The sequence below is a fragment of the Passer montanus genome, unplaced genomic scaffold, assembly GCF_014805655.1.
Source record: "Passer montanus isolate IOZ18808 unplaced genomic scaffold, ASM1480565v1 scaffold58, whole genome shotgun sequence".
NCBI classification, from domain to species: domain Eukaryota; kingdom Metazoa; phylum Chordata; class Aves; order Passeriformes; family Passeridae; genus Passer; species Passer montanus.
The window spans coordinates 1,048,959-1,068,711 of record NW_024370816.1 but is presented as its reverse complement, the minus strand read 5'-3'; the positions used below and the strand labels follow the sequence as shown (position 1 = coordinate 1,068,711).

General features: G+C 37.7%; 1 protein-coding gene across 1 annotated transcript in view; it reads left to right on the top strand.

The window, feature by feature from the left end:
* The window catches only part of VAV3 (vav guanine nucleotide exchange factor 3), a 147,367-nt gene that overhangs the window by 82,294 nt on the left and 45,320 nt on the right, over positions 1 to 19,753 (top strand). The window contains exons 16-19 of the mRNA XM_039726393.1: positions 1,883 to 1,984; positions 3,129 to 3,229; positions 11,717 to 11,739; positions 14,646 to 14,691. Of these exons, the coding sequence (XP_039582327.1) occupies positions 1,883 to 1,984; positions 3,129 to 3,229; positions 11,717 to 11,739; positions 14,646 to 14,691 (272 nt within the window). The remainder of the gene's footprint in view (positions 1 to 1,882; positions 1,985 to 3,128; positions 3,230 to 11,716; positions 11,740 to 14,645; positions 14,692 to 19,753) is intronic.

Genomic DNA, 19,753 nt, shown 5'->3' with positions numbered 1-19,753 from the left:
TCAGGTTGTTAGGTTTAATTTGATATGCTTTCAATCTCAGGAGTCTTGCACTTTTGGCTTATACTTTGAACACAGTTCTGCAAGATGTCCTGGTCTGAACCAAGTGGTCAATAAATATTAGCTTTTGTTGGGGGTGAAGTACTGCAACTTGTTCTAGGGATTTTCAGGATTGCTTGGAGTGTAGCCTAAGAAGTTTTGGCAGCCCTCTGGAAGACAGGTGAAATACAGGCTGCACCTGGTTAAGAGCCAAAAAAATAATAATTCTTTTTCTCCTGGTTAGAAAAGTTCTTTACTTTATGAGATTAATTTTGTCATGCTACTGTACCTTCCTGCTGTGGATGGGTAGTATGCACACCTGTTTCAGTTAGCAGGAGTTGTGGAATTGACATTTTGCATGTTAGAGCAGAAAGAGAGACAAGTGAGGTGGTTAAAACAGTACTGATTGTAAGGTTATTCTCAGGCATAGAAGCAAAATTCCTTTTGCTTTTGAAGTATGGTTTCATTTTCAGCATGTTCATTTTCAGCAGGTGGATTTCAAGATGGACCTTTCTGACACTGGGTACTTAAGCAGATTCTTTGAATGGCTTTTTGCAAGCCTTTTAATTCCATCTAAGAGGGAGTGATGCTTGCATGGTTATCTATGTTTCATTGCAGTTTGTGGCTGGTCTGTGTTTTAGTCTGGTACTTAGTTATAAGTTTCATTCTTATGTATTATAAATATCTCCAACTTCAGTGGAAGAATATGTAATTTTCTATGTTGTAAAAAGCTTCTAGTTTCTTCTTTGAGTACTGTAGATTCTTGCATTCCTGCCCTCATTATTTTTCCTGTTTTAATTCCTATGCATTGTGCTTTGCTTTGATTAAAAAATACCAGAAATTCATGGAGTCCTAAGCATTTTAATATAAATAATATTAAAAAATTAATTAAGCCTTACTATATATTATTTTTTCTTATCTGATACAGTCTAGATTAATATTAAATTATGTACCTAGCATTTCAGCATTACTGATTTTGACAGTGTTAAGCTAGTTTGGGGATCTTATTGAATTAAAAAAAAAAAGAAAAAAGAAATTAATTGAAAATGCCTGTTCTCCCATTCAGTCTTGGAAATGGGACAGATGACAGAAAAAACTGGATAGATAACTTAATAAAATTTAAATCTGAAAACAGTCACTGGTACAACAAATGATGAATGGTTTACATTTAAATTATACTCCTGCTTTTAAAAGGGATCAGTAGGGAAGGTAAACGAAACACAAGTACAGTAGTGGACCAGTGCTTTGTACCTAAACCTGATCTTTGGAAATAAGTCTGCTAGTAGTGTGTTAGTATATTAGCAGTGTGAGTAGTGATCTTTTATTTTGTTTAGTTTGCTGTGGGCATCTATAGCTGTGGGCACTGTGCAACACATTTAAACAAGACTAACCAAACCCTCGTGAATATTTTCTAATTGTTTTGAAAGCACTGGGGTTATCCAGTATCTTGCTGCATAGTTATGACCTAACTGTCTTAAATTTGCTGGTAATGTTTTCAGATACGGTGCTTCTCAGACTGTGAGGTTATTTTCGTTGTGCATTCACATACTAAAATATTGTTGAGAATGATCCTAGTTACTCAAACAAGAATAAAAACCAAATGTTTAATTTTGTATTTATTGTGACAGCTAAAGTTGTTATAGGATATATTTTAAGAAGTCTGCATAATACCATAATACAGATCTAATTTCAAGGTGTTTGGTAAAGTCCATACTTCTGGTTCTTGTCAGTGAAAAACATTAAAGTCTAAATAAAACTAGTTGTTTGGGGATTAAGATTTCATGCTGTGAATGTTGCCTCATGTCCTAGATTTCATTTAATGCAAATTTTCAAATTTTGTTTTTAGGTCAAACATCCGGCCAGATTATGCAGATACGAGCTTTCATGAGTTCAAAATGCACACCTTCAGTCGAGTGACATCTTGCAAAGTCTGTCAGATGCTTCTGAGGTATTGTAAAGGGTTTTCTTTTTTTTTGGGTGGTGGTCTCCCCCTTCCTGCTGGATGTAAGGGCAGGCTGGATGGGGCTTTGAGCATCCTGGTCTAGTGAAATGTGTCCCTATCCATGGCAGAGAGTTTGGATAATCTTTAAGGTCCCTTCCAACCCAAACCCTTCTATGATTCTATGTTGCATATTGTTGGTAGTCTGAAAAATGAAGCCACAGCATTTTAACAAGGGCATTTGAGTGTGGGTAGTGCCTTTTTAAAGTATAGGCATGGAATAAATGAACTTCAGGTATGTTCCTCCTTGTTATATATTTTTTTCTTCCTTTAGCAATGCTTTTCCTGACTAGTCAGACTGACCTGTGTTTTCAGAGATTGTTTTTTTTCCCCTCAATGCACGATCCAAGTGACTATGAACAGTGGTACAGACCTTCTAAACTTAAAAGTCAAGAGAGCTAATTCCTGACTTTGGAGCAGTGTAGTTGTTACTGGGTCTGCAGCAGCTGCTGTTTCTGAGGAGCAGCTGTTGTGCAGTCAGGACACAGCCCCCAGGATGCTGCCTGGGTTCTCCATGGGCCACCAGCTGGGTATTCCCAAGTGCCACCCTGTGGGACAGATGTTTAGAGGAAGTAGCAGCTCTGAATATTACCTGAAGTGTCCATGGTATATAGTTTTTAAAAACTGAACAAATTTAAAGTCAAGAATATTTGCCATACAGCCTAAAAACTACTTAATGCTTAAATATACATTCAAACCTACAACTCTCTTGAACTGGATCCTGTTCTTCATGGTGCATAGGCAAATTCCCACTGAGATGAAGTGGGGTGTAGAACTGTAGTAGGATAGATGCATAATGGTACGATTTCAAGTGCACTGTTCCGAAGTAGCTTTGGATTACATCGAAATGGAGGCTATTATTCTACTAGTAGTCTGAAAGAACTGTCTGGTTGTGATTTTTAAATGGCTAGTAGTGACAGAAAGCAGATGAGCTAGCTGTTTGTTTGTCAGTTGTCACTTTTTCTCAAGCCTTTAAGGACTATCATTATGCAGAAAAACCAATGATTTCTAATACCTTCTGCCATGTCTCTTATGTCCTTTATGTGTGGAATTTGTCACCTCTAATGTATCACTACCTAATTTTATTTTACAGGGGAACATTTTATCAAGGCTATTTATGTTCTAAGTGTGGAGCTGGAGCACACAAAGAATGTTTAGGAAGACTAGACAATTGTGGCAGGGCTAATTTAGGTGGTAAGTCATTTTAATTGTTAGAATACCATTTTTAATTAGGACATAAAACTTGCTAGATATACTTAAGGTTTAATTTACCTCTAATTTGTGTTTATTGTAACATGCATACTTGTGAAGCTACCATTTACAAGCACAATTAGAATTGCGTTTAGGATTCTTAGGGATTTTTATTGCTACTAAATTGAAGTGTTCCAAAGCAGGAGAGAACTGTTACAGGTCAAACCAAATTTCTTCGTCAATGTTGTATACAACAAGGAATTGCTCTCGTTTCAGTTGTGGACTGCTTATATATAACCCCTACAATACAGCACATCATCTGTCATCCTTGTGCTTCTCCCTTTATGTCAATTTTTGTGTTTTCCTCTCAGTTCCTAAAGCTGTTTGTGTTGCCTCAGCTTCCTGTTTCATCTCTTTGGTTTCCATGGTTTCTGTCCACTCACAATATTCACAACAAGGTGATTGATGGCTCTCTACTTCCCACACCTAAGAACTATATTTTTTCTTCTTTTAATCAATTGCTCTGTGAATTTCTTCTCTGGCCATTGTCACTTTGCACTTCCCCTGTTGTTTTGCTCTTTGGGACCTTAAGGAATCTTTTGATTTCAACTACCATTTGGCCTCCCACAAGTAACTCCAAAAATTTGACATCTTCCTGTTCTGCTCAGTATTATACCTGTAAATCTCTTTCTGACATCTTCTGGATCTGCCACTGCTAATGCTCAGTTAGCCCCCAGCACTGGCCACCCTTCCCTTCCCTGTACCTGCTCTGTTGTTGGCAGTGAGTTTGTTACACTATTGCCACAGTCATATAATCCTGGTGCGACTTTGGACTCTTAGTTCTGTTCAGCTTCTCAAACCTTTTTTTCTAGTGATTATTTTGAATTGCTGTTGTGTTTAAAAAAGAAAAGCCATTGGGAGGACATGACGATTTCGGGAAAGTGGAGTTTTATGTGTTGGGGAAGTTTCTTGTCATGTATCATTCTCACTTCTTTAAAATCTTTGCATTCCTTTTCAGAATTATTTTATAGTAATTTGTGAAGTTTCTCATGTCTCACATACTTCACATAAGCTACTGCAACCTCTTCCCTTGGGTTATTTTCTTTTTGACGTTAGTATCTACAATCTTTGTGGAGCGCTGCTGCAGAGATATTCTCTCTCATACTTTTGAATTATGTGATGACTTAATGCACTGCTCTTTATTAAGCTGATGTTTCCAAATTTTGAGTCTAGCTTGTTGTTCCTTTCAACATTGTATAAGCTTGTTTCTCTCTTTGCCCCTGTATGCGTTACTTCTGACTTCTACTTGACTTTTGGCTCTCTGTGCTAATTACCTGTCCCAGTCTTCCATGATTTCAACAGGATGGCAGGCACTGAATTTTGCTGTAGCCAGTAAACTTTTGTCAGCTGCTTTTCTGTGTTAGAAATCTTTCATGCTATCCTCCAAGTCTGAACTCTTTACAAATAATCTTTTGTAGATCTAAAAACCATACAAGCAGTCACAGTATTTGTGACTGAAACCCTTTTTGGAACACAGACTTTTCACAGAACCTCCTGCAGATATTCTAAGGAAAATAAATATTTAAAGTGATCTTAAAAATTGAATGTTTTAAAGCAATTACTTGAAATTAATAGGGTGGAAAAACAAACACATATTTTTCTTTCCAAAAGAGCTGTCTTCTGTGGTATAAACCACCCCACTTCTATTTTTTTTGTCTTGCTCATTTTCCTTTAATCACTTCTGTAGTTTTTATTTTAATTGGATAGCTGGCGCTCCAGGAGGCAGGAGCTTGTCTTTCTGTTCCTCTGTAAATATCTGTGGACACATATGGTGCAACATGCATCAGTAAGAATGACCATAAATGCCTAGATAAGAAAAGGTCTGATTTCTTTTAATTTTCTTGCATATTTAAGCAATGCTGTAGATTTGCTAGAGAGAACAAAATAACAGTAACAACAAATCACATACCTCCTTCTTTTTAAGTGGAATAAATTATAATTTTAAAAATTCAAAGAAGCAGAATGGTGTTTTGTATTTTACTTTAAATCATCTTCCTGATTTTTGTAGAATTATACTGTACTGAAATTGCAAGCAACTGTGTTGCTAAGATCCTTTTTTGTGTTACGTGTTTTGGTTACGTCCAGGTATTCTGTCCTCTCTTCAAACCCCACTTTCTCTTCTCAGTCTGTTTTTAATTTTATGCCATAACTGTGGTTGCTGTAGCTCTCATACAGACAGGAGAGTTGTGCATCTCCTACCTTCCCCTGTGTCTTTCCTTACAGTCTGCTCTGGGATCACACCTGCAAAATCCAACTCTAAAGTGCAGCTCTTGCTGTACTTCCCCTTCCTTTATCAAGTAGTGAGCATGGAAGGGACAAGGACTTTTGCTTACCTAGCTGAAAATGTGTCCTCCCTCCACCTGATAAAGAGACTTTGGCCAATGAGTAGGAAAGGAGATTCTCGGTTTTTTCTCTAGTGCTTTCCGCTTTTACTCTTTATTTGCCTTTTTTAAAGAAAGAAGCATTGATTGAGCAGTGCTGGCCATTTATAATGTGCACAGACCAAGGAAAGGTTTAAGGAGGAGCTTTACCAGTACCTGCTTCCCTATGTGGGCCTGGAAGGGATGAGACAATTAAAACTCTCTGAACAATTGATTAGTGCAAATTGAATTTTTTTTTTTTTTGGAGCTGTCCTTTAATTATTTCAGAGCTATACTGAGAAATGAGGTCTCCCATAAATTACCTTTCATGCCTGCTAAGGTATGAAATGTTATTAAAGGCATGCAGACATAAAGATACAATGTGAAGTTCAACATCTTCACTCCACTTTGTGGAAGAAGTAAGCTCTGTAGGCACAACAATCTAACACAGTTTTAATTTTGAATACTTTTCTTTTGAAATATTTAGAAAATAATTTATGATAAATATGGTATTTTTTAGCAGTGTCATTTGCTGCTCCTAGGGGCAATGAGCAAAGGCTTGTACAGCAGCAAAAGGCCTGGAACACTTATTGTATTGCTGTGTTTGGTGAGTTGTTTTGTTGGTTTGATTTTTTTTTGGTTTTTTATTCCGCCCCATGTTATTAAAGGCATGCAGACATAAAGATGCAATGTGAAGTTCAACATCTTCACTCCACTTTGTGGAAGAAGTAAGCTCTGTAGGCACAACAATCTAACACAGTTTTAATTTTGAATACTTTTCTTTTGAAATATTTAGAAAATAATTTATGATAAATATGGTATTTTTTAGCAGTGTCATTTGCTGCTCCTAGGGGCAATGAGCAAAGGCTTGTACAGCAGCAAAATGCCTGGAACACTTATTGTATTGCTGTGTTTGGTGAGTTGTTTTGTTGGTTTGATTTTTTTTTTTGTTTTTTTTTTTCCGCCCTAGATTTTTTTCTAGGAGACTATTATAGCCTTTTTCACAGGGTATAATGTACATGAAACTGAATCATCTTTTTGAGAAACTGGACATTATTATTCCCAAGTCATGTGGTATTAGTTATGGCCACAGATGTGGAATGTATATCTATATATGTGTAGATATATGTGTTTTCTGTTTAATCTGGTGTTCTGTCATTCTGTCAGTGCCATTCCAGATGCTTCACAGCAAAGTGCAAATCCTCTGTGTGGTAGACAATGTCCAGGAGTGATGCTCCTTGCTTGATCCTCTTAAACTTTCTTCCTTTCTTTTTTGTGTTTGAAGAGTTTTTAGATCTTGCTAATGCTTTTGCATTTCCCTTTTTGGAAATGTCCCACTGCAATTCAGAGTGTTAGAACAGTGAGTTCTCTGTGAACATGTGACTTCGGGCTTTTGTGAGAAGTCTTGACTGACTGTTTCTCTATGATAAATTATTTTGACTTCTTAATAGTATATTCTCTAAATGGAACAGTTTCAATTTTTAAATTATCTTCTTATAAGTGTAATTTTTTCCATGTTTCAAATAATTTTCATTCCTATTCTGTAGACCTCTTGTACTTCTAGAGGCTTATTTGAAAAAAGGTGGTCAGAGTTCAAAGCACTGCATTGGGAATATGCCATTAGGTTTCTCAAAGGAATTTGGTATTTTCCTCAGCATTTCCTGGTTTTGTAAAGTTTAAGATTGTTTCCTTTATAGGCCATGAGCAGATGTTTTTGCCAGCCTTTCTGAAATGATGCTTAGAACTTTCCTGAGTGGATTAAATCTTTTTAAATTTCATTCCAAGTCGCACTTTGAGAAAATTCAAAAGACACACATCCAAAGATAGATGAAACCTTTTGAATGACAAAATTATTAAGTGTCAGATTTAGATGATACACTTATGAGAGAAACATTGACAAAATCTGAAGATAGATTGCTGTGTTCTCATGCTATGCCTTATACACAAACATATGCCAGTTCTTCAGAAGTTTTGCTTCAAAGAAGGCCAGTTCAGCAGATTGTAGAAATTTTAGTGATAAAAGATGCAGAGTTAATCAGTTGAATTAATAAACAGAACAAAATGTTTCCATTTAGCCCTAGGGTTTTCTTGGTTGCTGTTCCTGCCCTTGCTGCTCTAAATTAGAAGTGTTGGTTGAAGTTGTCTGTGCTCGTTTCTGTCATTATTGATTTAACAGGTTTTTTTCCCCCTAAAATGCTGTCCTGTATATTCTCAAATAGTCCTCTACATTTTCATATATTTTACTTTTCTGCCCTATCACTTAATTTTTCTGTGATTTGGAATGCTTGCTAATATTCTGATGAAGTCCTTTGAGTCTTAAACAAGAACAGACTATGAAATCCTTAAACACAAGGATTAGAAAATGGATGGACGTATTTCTGTCACAGGCCGTTTATAAAGACATACGTGGTGTTCTTTTCTCTGCTGGCTATGAGGGCATCTCCCCTCCCTTGTTACATCTTCTGGCTTTTCAGCTGCATTCCTGAGTCTTAGTTCATGTCACAGAGCAATTTCACTCCTCTGGTGACGCTCTCCCACTGGCTGGAAGGGTTTGTGTCTGGGAATGTTTAAGACTGGGGCCTTGGGTAAGCAAGAATAAGACACAGCTGTAGTATCCAAAGGGAGAAGCTTGTATCCCTTGTTCTTCCCACTTCTATTGTACAGTGTGTTCTGTTTCCCTTGCAATTTTTTCAGAGGCCTCATAGGATTGATAAGACAGTATCACTAAGCCCAGAACATACTAAAGAACTCCAGTCTGTTTCCTAGTCTAAACCAGCAGAATTAACAATTCATTTTTTATTTCCAGGCTGGAATTTTTCCAAGTCTATCAAATTATGTTGAATTAAGTATTTTCAGGCAAATGCCTGCTGGTTCTACTGACTATTGAATATTTCAATTAGAGAAACCACCAATGATTCCAGAATCTGAAAGTGTTTTGAATATTTAAAATATAGTGCCAAACCCACAGAATTTTCTTCTTTATATTGCTTTTCCCAGGGAATGTTGAAGGCATGTCTCATCAGGTCATAAATAGATTAGAAAAACATTAGCTGATCATTTTTATAGTAAATCTTACTTAATTTATGCACTATTTCTTTCTTATTTGGATAATTTAATTTGAAAAGGTATTATATTTCTTTTGAAATGCTGGCATATGAATGGGTTAAGTTTAGAATTGTTTTCATACAGTAATGTGCCTGCCCAGTGATACAGTCCATGCTATTCATGTCCTAATTGCTTGCTACAGCACATTAGAGATTATTCATGAAAAGCCTGTGGTCTTGACATCTCAAAAAAACCCCAGCAGCTTTCACTATTTACGTTTTTGCTGACTTAATCAATAGTTGCAAAGTTGCTGGCTCCCCTCCAAACCTCTTGTGTCAACTGAATTGACAAGTAAATACTCAAATCTCACAAAGTTCATTGGAGTTATACCACTTTTTAAAAAAACTGCAAAAGAGGTTGAGCTGTATTGCTTAACTAATGATTCTTGCTCAACCTGAACAAAAGCCAGTTAGGGCGCTTGATATTTTTTAGGGTCCTACATTATGGTACATCTGGGTCACATTTCTAATTTTGTTCTGATTGAGTAATGACTGGCTAAATGACTGGAAAGGAACACGTAGTCCCACACGTTCTTCCCAAGGGATTTAGTTTATACCTCTTGCATTTTAAATATTTTGAGTTTTGTTTTAAAATAGAAAGGTGAGTAGTTTATAACATATATTTATTTACTCTCTGTTTAGTTAGCATGTAGATCCAGCTGCTCTGTTGCATCCCTGAAGAGCAGCTTACCCATTTTCTGAGCCCTGTTCCCTCACTTACTGAGACCAGCTGCTGCTCCTCTTGCTTCTGTAGTAAAATATAATTATCAAAATGTGACCCAGTGGTAATGTGGCCTCAGTGAATAAACAGGAAAAACCCCAAAACTGTGCTGAACTATGGCATTAATTAAGTGGCTGTCAGAACTGAGGACTCACTTGATGATTTCATTGGCACACTGGTGCTGAGCAGAAACTTGAATTAAAACTGTGGTGTGTAAAATATCTGCTGGTAGATATCCTCAGGCACTACTTTTTTTCCCCCCCTAAAAATAGAAATGAAAGTTTTCTTGGTCTTGTACTTACGTAATGTTTGGAAAACATTATCATGAGGACATGATACAAATATTTCAATATAGAATATTCTGAAATACAGGCATATTTAAACTGTAATGAAATAACAAGTCTTAATTTTTTGAATAGGCTTTTAGGTAGAAATACAGACACTGGATATTGTTTTCTATTCCTGAATTGTTAACAGTGAAGCCACAAATGGCCTTTTGGTCCATCAGTGTTGGTTTTCTTTTAATCCAAGTCCCTCACTTCCCTTTTAATGAAATTTATTTTACGTGAATGATCAGGAGTAATTATCTTCTTATGTAGTGATTTCTTGAGCTCAGTTACTCAGTTATCGAAAGTTAATCACTGAATTTCCTAATTATTCATTATAAAAACCTTTGGGATCCTGCGATCACCAGATGGAACTTGTTCATCTAGTTGGATTTGGGATATTTTCTAGAGGTAAAAATATTCAACAGCAGTGTTTAAAAATCAGATTCATTCATTCCCATTTGGAAGATAGAACAACATTTCCATTGAAACTTTTCGATAAATGACCTACTGAAATAAATGTAAGTCTTCAGAAACAAAAAAGAAAGAAAACCCCTAAGTCTGGGTTGGACGTTTTGGCCTCCTTTGCAACTAGTTACCTATATAATTTGCTTTCATTTCAAGTCGTTCATAATGCTGAGATCAAACATTCAAAAGAGGAGATTTTATTCGGATTTTGGCAAAAATTCTGAAAAGGCATATCAGATTGTAAAATACCAAAATTTTATTGAATTTCAGCAGCACTTGGGCAACTGATTCCCTCAAGCTGTTTGGGAAACCTCAACAGACTACGTGCATCTCCTCCTTTGGGCGGGTTTATTTTTCTTCTCTTTGCTCACTCTAGAAATGCCAGCTAATCCTCCTGGAGAGGTTCGATGCCAGGAGCTCTCCGTGCACTGTGGGCGTACGTGCGCGCGGCGCTGCCAGCGCTGCAGGGCCGTGCCTGCCCAGCGCGCGGCCTGGGCTGGGCCCCGGCACGCCAGGCCTCCTGCTTTCCCACACTCCCTGCCTAATGGAACCTGTGCTTGCGGAGCAAAAGTTAAAGTTTATTATTTGCTTTACTGTGGGTATGCCTTCCTGTTCAGAAGTTAGTGCAGTAAAAGTTTTCCAGCGTCCTGAAGTGCACAGGGACCAGGGACGTGCAGCTTGTGCCGGGCCTCAGCGGTGTGTGCACTGCCAGAGGCAGACACAGGCAAATACAGCTGTGTGTGCTTTGGTAAGGCACCCACCCAAAATCTAAAGTGCACCCAAATACCTGCTGTCAGATTAGACATTCTAACGACATGTAGAAAATACATATTCTTTTGTGCCTTTTGTGGTGGTGGGTGGTCTGTATGTACTGAAGTGTTACTGGCTTTATTCAGTCTTTCTGATGTCCCACAGGATTTTTTCCCTAAATTTTATGTAGTATCATAAAATTTATAGTAAAAGCAAATAAAGCAGCAGTAGTGTTGGTCTCTGGTATACTAATGCAATGTTGAATTGAACACGAAACATAGAACACTTTGAAGCTAAAGGTATACATTTAACGTTGATATACCTTGCCACACTCTGAAAAGAAAGAAAAAAAAAGGCGTGAACTCGACTTGCAGTGAACTGTATCTCTGCGTTCCCAAGGAGGCAGCATTTATGCAGCGTTTTTGCCGTGTTCTCAGGGTTGTCAGGGGTGCTGTCCTGGCCTGCCGTGCCGCTGCTGGAGCGTGCAGGTGCCCTGCAGCCGGAGCCAGCCCGGCCATGGGCGCAGCGCGCCGGGGCCAATGAGCGGCGTTTGCACAACAGCTCTGGGGCGGCTGCTGGATCAGGTGGCAAAGGGAGGCAGCAGGGTTTTCTCTTGCACCACGCAGCACAGGCTGAGATTGCTTTATAAAAGGTGCACAATTTGCAACCAACAATAATGCCAATTTTTTCTTATGTTTCAGAGCACGGAAACGTGAAACACGAGGTAAGGATTCGTTTTCTTTTGCATGTGATGTTTGTTTTGTTGGTGACATACGAGCTCCTTATTACTCTGTGTACATGCTGGTGGAGAAGGTGTGTTTTTCTTCTGGGTTTGCAAACAGATTTATTTCGAGTGCTGTAGAAGTTGTCTAAGCAACAAGGTATTCATGATTAAATACAAATGTCTTCTGCTCCAAATGCGAATTAAACTTGCAATGAAATGACAGTGCTGAGAGCACTGAAAGGGGTGGAGATGCTTTTTTAAGCTGCAGGTAAGAAAACATACATTGCTTCACAACTGGTGTGTAGATCCTTACTGTTCCTAGACAAAATCTGGCTGTAGAGTTAAAAGTTTTTTTTGTTTTTCCTCTGCCATACCAGAGAGCTGTGGGGTGATGAAGGATTGGCAGGGCAGTGTTTGCCTCTTCATGTGAAAACACTGTTTGCAAGGGTATCCTGTGGTATGAAATTTATGTAATCTGGAGAGAATGTTAGGACCTGAGCAGGGGAACTGCTGTGATGCACATAGTGTGGCTTGCTGTCAGCCTAGGCCACCCTGCAGCCTTTATTTTTTGACCAGCTCCTGGGACCTCTTCACTGTTACACAGGAGGGCACAGCAGCTGGATTTTGTCTGTCCCGTCTGACAAAAGGCAGCACTTCAGACCTAGACCATAGTTTCTAGCATTAATTTTAGATCAGAAGTTTATGGTAATTGCTTAAATGACATGCCAGTTATGAGCAGCATCAGTATAAATGTTAATGCTCTCCATAAGCATGGCTGTGTTTGATGCTATTGCAGATAGGGGTAATGGGAGGATGTTACTGCTGACATGGCTGGTGCAGGGCTAGCTGTGTGCAGGGCTGACCACGGCTGTGCCCTCTGTTGTTTGACCCGTTTGGGTGTCACTGTAACCCCAGACATGAGTGGGGCAGCTCTGCACCCTCAGGTGAGCTCCTGGCATGGGAGCCCTGGGTGGGCTCCTGCTCCTGGGATTCTGCAGGGGAATCGTACACTGACAGGGGAGCTCTAGCAGAGGAGAGGGGTGTGCTGCCTGTGCCCTGACCCTGCCTGTGCCTGTTCCTTACTGCATCCTCAGCCATGCCTCTGGCCAGGTGCTGCCCAGTCTGTCATGTCTCTGCCTTGATAAATGCTGGTTAAGGGCGCTCAAAAATTTGGGAATCACAGTGTAGTCCATTTGCCTTTCCAGTCCTGCAGCTGGCAGGCATGGCTGGAGATCTGTGAGCAGATCATCTACTGGGTTTAGTGGACAAGGCTGCCAGGCTTCCTAAAGCTAACTGTGGTGACCATGGATGAAGAAATAGTTTTTTCTAGTTAGCAAGGTTAAGATCTCCTTTCTGGAGCTATTGATTTGCTATTGCCTATTGAATTGATCCAAAACATCAGGATTACATTAACTTTTACCAAGACTCCTATTGAAATGCCTGATTTAATTCTCTTTGTGCAGAAGAAAACTTAAGCATGGATGAGGAACTGTCATTTTGGAAAACATGGATTTAGGTTCTATACCAGTAAAAAAATCTACTGGTAATTTATTATGTTTAAGGGTATTGAGCTCATTTTTATAGAACTCAGAAACTATTTCCTTAAAACCATTTTCCAGCCAGTCCTTTGGTGTATATGACTTGAGTTGTCACAGTCCCGCTGTTGTTTTTATTTCAATTAAATGTTTCTCTCTCTCCCTTTGTACTTTCCCAAGTCCTGCCCCTTTCCCTTTCTTGTGCAAATCTGTGGTTGCTCAACCATCTGCATCAGTCCATATCAGTAACATGGCTTCCATCTGTAAAAAAACAATAGAGAATATAGTTGAGCGTTTTGCTTTTATCTAGTACTATTATCTTCTTTGTGGTATCAGCTTTAAATTTTTATTCTATCCACTGCAGATGAAGCAAAACTTGTATCCTTTATTTAATTTGACTTGTGGGGTACAGAGAGAATATGTCCAAGGACTTGAGAGTTTGAGAGCTATTTTCAAACCAAGCTTTTGATTTTGCTTGCGTGCTACAGGGCTTGGTAATTGGGTTATGCCTCAGGTTACTGCTTTCTGGCTTGCCTTGGTGTGTGTCCTGCATCAGCTTATATCAACGGCGAGTAAATCAGAGCAACCTAATTGTTCTCTTTGTTATGCAATGTGCCTTTCTCTGCTTGGTTTGATTAAAAAATAAATAAATGCATGAATCATCATGCAAGTTACCAGATAAAACAAGTTTGCAAAAGCAGATGAGTGGTTTGCAGATATGCATTATTGCACATTGAAATTTCCAGGGATCCATAGTAAGTGGCTTAGTGTATAAAATATAGAAAATAAATTGAAATAGTTGAATCTTGTCAGAGAGTTTCTGATTTCACACAACTCTGGTTCCTCCAATTTTACAGAGATAGACAAGTTACTAAATATATTGAAATACTTGCCCCAAAAATAAGGAAATTAAGCATTCCAAGGGAATTGTAGTTAACTTCAGTTTAAAGTAGAATTAGTGAAAGTTTCTACCATATTAAAGTGGCTTTAACTTTTGTGTTGTTGAATGTTATCTGGGGCAGATAAAATGCCAGACTGCATGTTTTTCCCTTATCCTATTCATAAGTGATTTAAAAATACATTTATTCTCAGTATAATAAAATGCTGATTTATGAACAAACCTTCTATAGACTCAGACTCTTTCAGCCTGGTGTCAGAAAAAATGGGATATATGAAAAAGCCATCAACATTTCTAAGAATATTTTTCAAAGTGTGATCTTTTGACGAGATAAAGATAATTGTGTTGGTGGTTGGGGGAAATAACTTAAGAAAACCAGCTTTGCCTAGTAGATTGTGGTAATGAAAGGATTGCAGTGAGCCTCCATGAAAACATGTTTATTCATATCCTTGATTCTTATTTTTGCTCTGCAGAAACGAACAAATGGAATTAGAAGAAGCTCTAGACACGTGGACCCAGGTTTGTGTCATGACTTTTTAATACTTAAACATGAAATAAAAAGAGTAAGAAAGCTGTGACTTGCTTTAAGTTGCATTGTGAATGCTATTGCCATGCACACAATGCTGAGAACTTGACTGCTGAAGTCATGAAGGTCTAAAGCAATTGCTTTGTTTGGGGTTTCAAAGATAAGGTCAGCTGGTTAAACTCTTAGTTTTTTTCCCCTTGTTTTTTTTTTAAGTAGAGCTCTGGTTCTATTTGAACAACAAAATGCCTCTGGGCTTTCAGTTAATATGACCCACCCTACAGCAGTCTGTAGTTTTATAAGAAATAACTAAGGGATGAATAGGAGACAATTGCTTATAAAGTTCAGGTTCTAAGTCTTCAAGTTGTGAGTATTCTCAGCTCTTAACTGTAGTGGTGCTCAGTGCTTAATTGTGAGTTGCTTTTTTGAAAGGCATAAACCAATTGCAGTTTTATATTGAACTTCAAACTGATTTTATTTTCCCTGCTAGTTTATAGTAGATACTTCTGTGGAATCATGGAAACAGCAGCCCTTAAGAAAATTAAATGCTTGGTTATAGGTTGTGTACTCAAGGGGGTGAACATTTCCTCTGGAGACCCATTATGTTTCTGTATAAAATATTCAATGTTTTTCAGTGTAACTGTGTGATATTTTTAGTGTCATTTTAGTGTCAGTAATTACATTTCTGTCCTTTATGTTTCTTGTATAGTTTAATTACTGGAGATTTGTTATGCAGATATTATTTGGAATAAAAGTAAGCTGTGGATTATTAAATATTTCTAGATGTGGACATCTGAGAATAGTTGGAGTTAAACATTAAACAGGATGGCAATTCTGTACACCACATTATAGCCTGGCAGAGCTAAGCACTTTTCAAAAAGTAGGAATGCTGGTTGTGCCACTAGCATTGCAGCTGCCTTGGCTTGGAAAGTCTAAATGTTGTAACTAGCTGAAGCAGACCACACCTTTCTTACTCACGTACCTTTGACATGTTTTGGAACACGTATCGTCACTTTGCTCCCTCTAGCAAAATAAACCTGCTTCATGATTCTAGAAATTGTTCTGTGTGTTGTGACGACTGCAGCCATAAAGGAAAAAAATGAGCACCCTGTAACTCTGAAAATTAATACAGTCAGAGGGGAAAACATCAAGGGAAGGAATTAAATAATGCAGCAGGGGATGATTTCTTCCAAGTGTTTGCTAACAAGACTGAGTTCTTCCCATTCATTGGTGCATGTTGCAGTGAAGTGTAATTGTGTGCTTGCAGAATAGTCCTTATAGGTTCAGTACCTTTAAACACAGCTGTCTCATAGAGAGTCAAAGAAGGTCAAGTAATTTAGCTTTGAGAACCTTTTGAGTATGCTGGTGATTTTACTTGCTGTTGAAGTCTGATGGAAGTATTTGCGGGATCTTTATATACAAGGACACTTTAAAAGTAGTTTTTACTGAAGATCAAGTACCACTGAAATCACCAAAAATAGTTGAATTAAGTAGGTGTTTAAAAGCTGTATGTAGCCAATGCCTAAAATACAGTTCTGCTTGCCCCCTGCCTTGTCCTTTTACCTACACAGAACAGTTCTTTGAATTGTTGGGATAATCTTGTTATGGAGTGAAGAAGTTCTTGGTCCTCATATTTTTGAAAGCTGAAAGAAATGCAGAGTGTTTGCATGAACTTTAATTCCCTTTCTTAGACATGGCTCTAGAAGAGTTCTTACAGAATTGCTTCTGACATTTTAAAGGTTTTAAATAAATAATAATGAGAAATCTATTACATACTAATGTGCTCTGTACATCTACTGACAATTTTAAAATGAAATGAGATTTTTGTTTTGCATTTTGTCAAGATAGGCATTCTGTGTCCTCCTGTAACTCGGTGGGTATAACCTTTAAAGTGTTTGGTAAACTCCTGGACAATCTAAGTACTACTGTTCATCAGATGGCACACTGCCTTGAGAGACAGATGCTATCCAGAGGGCAGTGCTTGAAAGAGATCAGTCATGTCAGGCATACATTACTGCATTGAGCCTCAGAGCTTGACATGTAAAGTTCTGAAGTCTGAGCACCAGGATGCTCTTTTTGCTGAGAGAGGTGGTCAAAAGATTGACTGCCAGACTCTTTTAGGAGGTTTGGTTGGCTGCAGCTGCTGCAGCCAGTGCTGTGATGGTGCTCAAGCTTGGCTGCTAGGTTAGGGAGCTGACACTTGATGTGAATCAATAACCATCACCTGCAGTGACTAAATATTGGTGGAATTTGATATCACCAGTAAATGCAAATATTTTGGGTTGTAACTTTTCAAGATTGTTCTGTTATGCCTGTCTTGGCTGTTTTAGTAAAGAATAATGAATAGCATGGTCAAGTTAAAGCATTGGTGCTTCTCTTTTTATGCATAAAGTCAAATTCAACTTTTGCTGACACAGCTTGGCCCAGAATGAAAAATCATTTACATTTGATGAGAAGTATTGTAAGTTGAAAGTTGAAAGATGGTCTAACTAAAACAATGGGAAGATACTGGATTATGATATCTTGTTTCTTGGTGGCAAAGCTCATTGATGAAGGAACCCATTTAGCTGAAGTACCCTAAAGGAAATAAGTTAGTTTATAGCTTTTTCATTTTTGTTTCTTTGAAGTTGGGTTAAAAGTTTTGACAGTGACAGTTTTCTCCTCAAGATTTGCTTTGTGCTGGATAGGAAAGAAGGGTAAAAGAAAAAATGATTAATGGATGGTGAGGTAGAAAAATTCCTATGAAATGAAAGCAGTCATGAGAAAAAAATATGTACAAAAAGAACAGTGTACAGAAATTGTACAGGTGAAGAAAAAACTGGAAATCCTACAAAATATGGCTTTATTTTTATGCTGTGCACTAGGCCTTCAGTCTGCAATCCAGTTGCAGAGACCATCCTGAATTACTTCATCTACTAGGTTTTAATGGGACAGGTTTTAAATAACCTTTCTTTGGATTAAGCAGGAGATAATAAAAGCCATCGATGAAATGAACTGGTGAGTACACCCGCAGCTATAAATCCAGGGAAAATTTGGTCTACAGCTTGCATGTGACTGTAGAACAACATGATTCTGCTTAAATACATTTGAGAAGTGATCAGGCTGATGTCAGTTTTTGCATAGAATGGGCATGTGAAATGATAATTATAGGACATTTTATTCTCATGTAGGGAATATGTTTAAGCATGGAAAATACATTGGCTTAAATGACGAATGAAGCATTCATATGTATATTCATAAGCACAAATTCTTATTGTGTGAATTCTTGAGAAGGATAATGTAGTCTGACCAATGTTTTTAATGGAAATAACTTTGTATTTATTTTGAGTAAAAATTACTGTCTTTCTCAGCTATTGAAATAGTACAGTGTATGTTTGCTGTATTTTTTTTTTACAGTATAAAGAGTCTAAATGTGATAGATTCACAGCTTAGTGTTTTTGAAACTGGTTTTACTCTAAACACTTCTGCTAATATAAACATTGGAATTTTAATCTCTAGAAGTGTGAAAGTATATTTCATATCAGAAGGATAAACTCGGTAAAAATAGAATACTTGAAGCCGTATAGTCAAGATTCATTGTAGATTAAATGTAAAATCTGATCTGTGAAAGATCACTGCTGAGCATGTTCTGACTTCTTAAACAGCTGATTTCTTTATAAGCAAGGATTAAAGATTAGAAAGCCTCAGTTCTGAACCAAGGACCAGAACCAATATTTTTCCCATCACAGAAAGTAAAATATTGTAGTAAAATATCCCAAATATAAGTAAAATATCTCAAACTTTTTTTGGGATAGAGGGAAACAATACTAACGAGACATGTACACAGTGCAATAGCTTGGGAAAATGTATTTTTCAGCCCAGGAATTCAAAGTTCAAATAATAATTTTAAAAAGAGATGTTCGTATTTCTGGTTGGTGTCTGGTTCATACCTGCTTTGTGAATTCTCTAATATTGGTTTTACAGATTATTAGAAACCCCTTGGGATCTGAAGAGTGTCACTAGGTTTAGAGCCTGAAGTATATGCATTAAACAAATCTCAACAACTATCTGTGTAGGGAGAAGTACAAAACTGGAGATACATTTGTTTCATTAGCTAGAGTGGGAAATAAGCTACTTTGTGCTTCATATTTTGTTGAAGTTGGATTTTGGAATCTTTTAACTAGGTTGTGTGTGTGATTAGTAAGCAGTGGAACAATATTCAGGGGTTTGTGTAGTGTGGTAGTGTTTGCATCCTGTCTTTGGAGTAAAAATTAGGAGTAGTGTCATATTGGCAGTTTAGATTTTCTTTTCAGTTAAGCATGAAGCATGCCAGGCTGTGAGATATTTGCACAAATTCTTACACAGTGTGCTCTATGATATGCAAGTCTAACTCTGATTTCCATCTCAGTGCCACTCCAAGCATGTGCCCAGCCAAAAGCAAAATCTGGCTCAAACTCAAGTGCTGGGATATCCCAACCAGCAGATAATTCTTTGCCAAGTATGCAGTTGTTATAGACAAAGCTGCTCTTTAACTAAGGTTCTGAAGCATGTCGCTCATTCATGGAGCTATCCAGGCGCATCCTCAGTAGTCCTGATTGACTGTTGTCTTCTCATTGAGCCCAGTACAGAGAATACCCAATTTCATGGATGAGAAAAGATAACCTTCTGCAGTGTGAAGCCCAGTGCTGAAAGCAGGCAGTCAGGAATGTGTTTCTCCATTTCAACAGTGGCAGCAGCTACCTGGGAGTCTGGCTGTGGTTTGGTGGCCCAGTATTAACTAACTGGCCATCAGAATCAGTGTTGAGAGCAAGAATTTATCTTGGTTTTAAGCCACAGAAAATGGTCTACCAACAAAAAAACCAAAACCATTAAATAAATTTCATGAGGAGTTGACTGATGTCATTGATAGTATCTCCTTATTATTAGGATTGTCTTCATCTGGATGAATTAGACCAAGTAGCATATTTTTGCTTTGGTAAAGGAATCCCTGTGTATAGAAATAGGAAATACATTGATAGGTGTTTTTCATATACATTTAATACTGTTATTTAATTATATTTCCTGTAAATAAAATGTAGA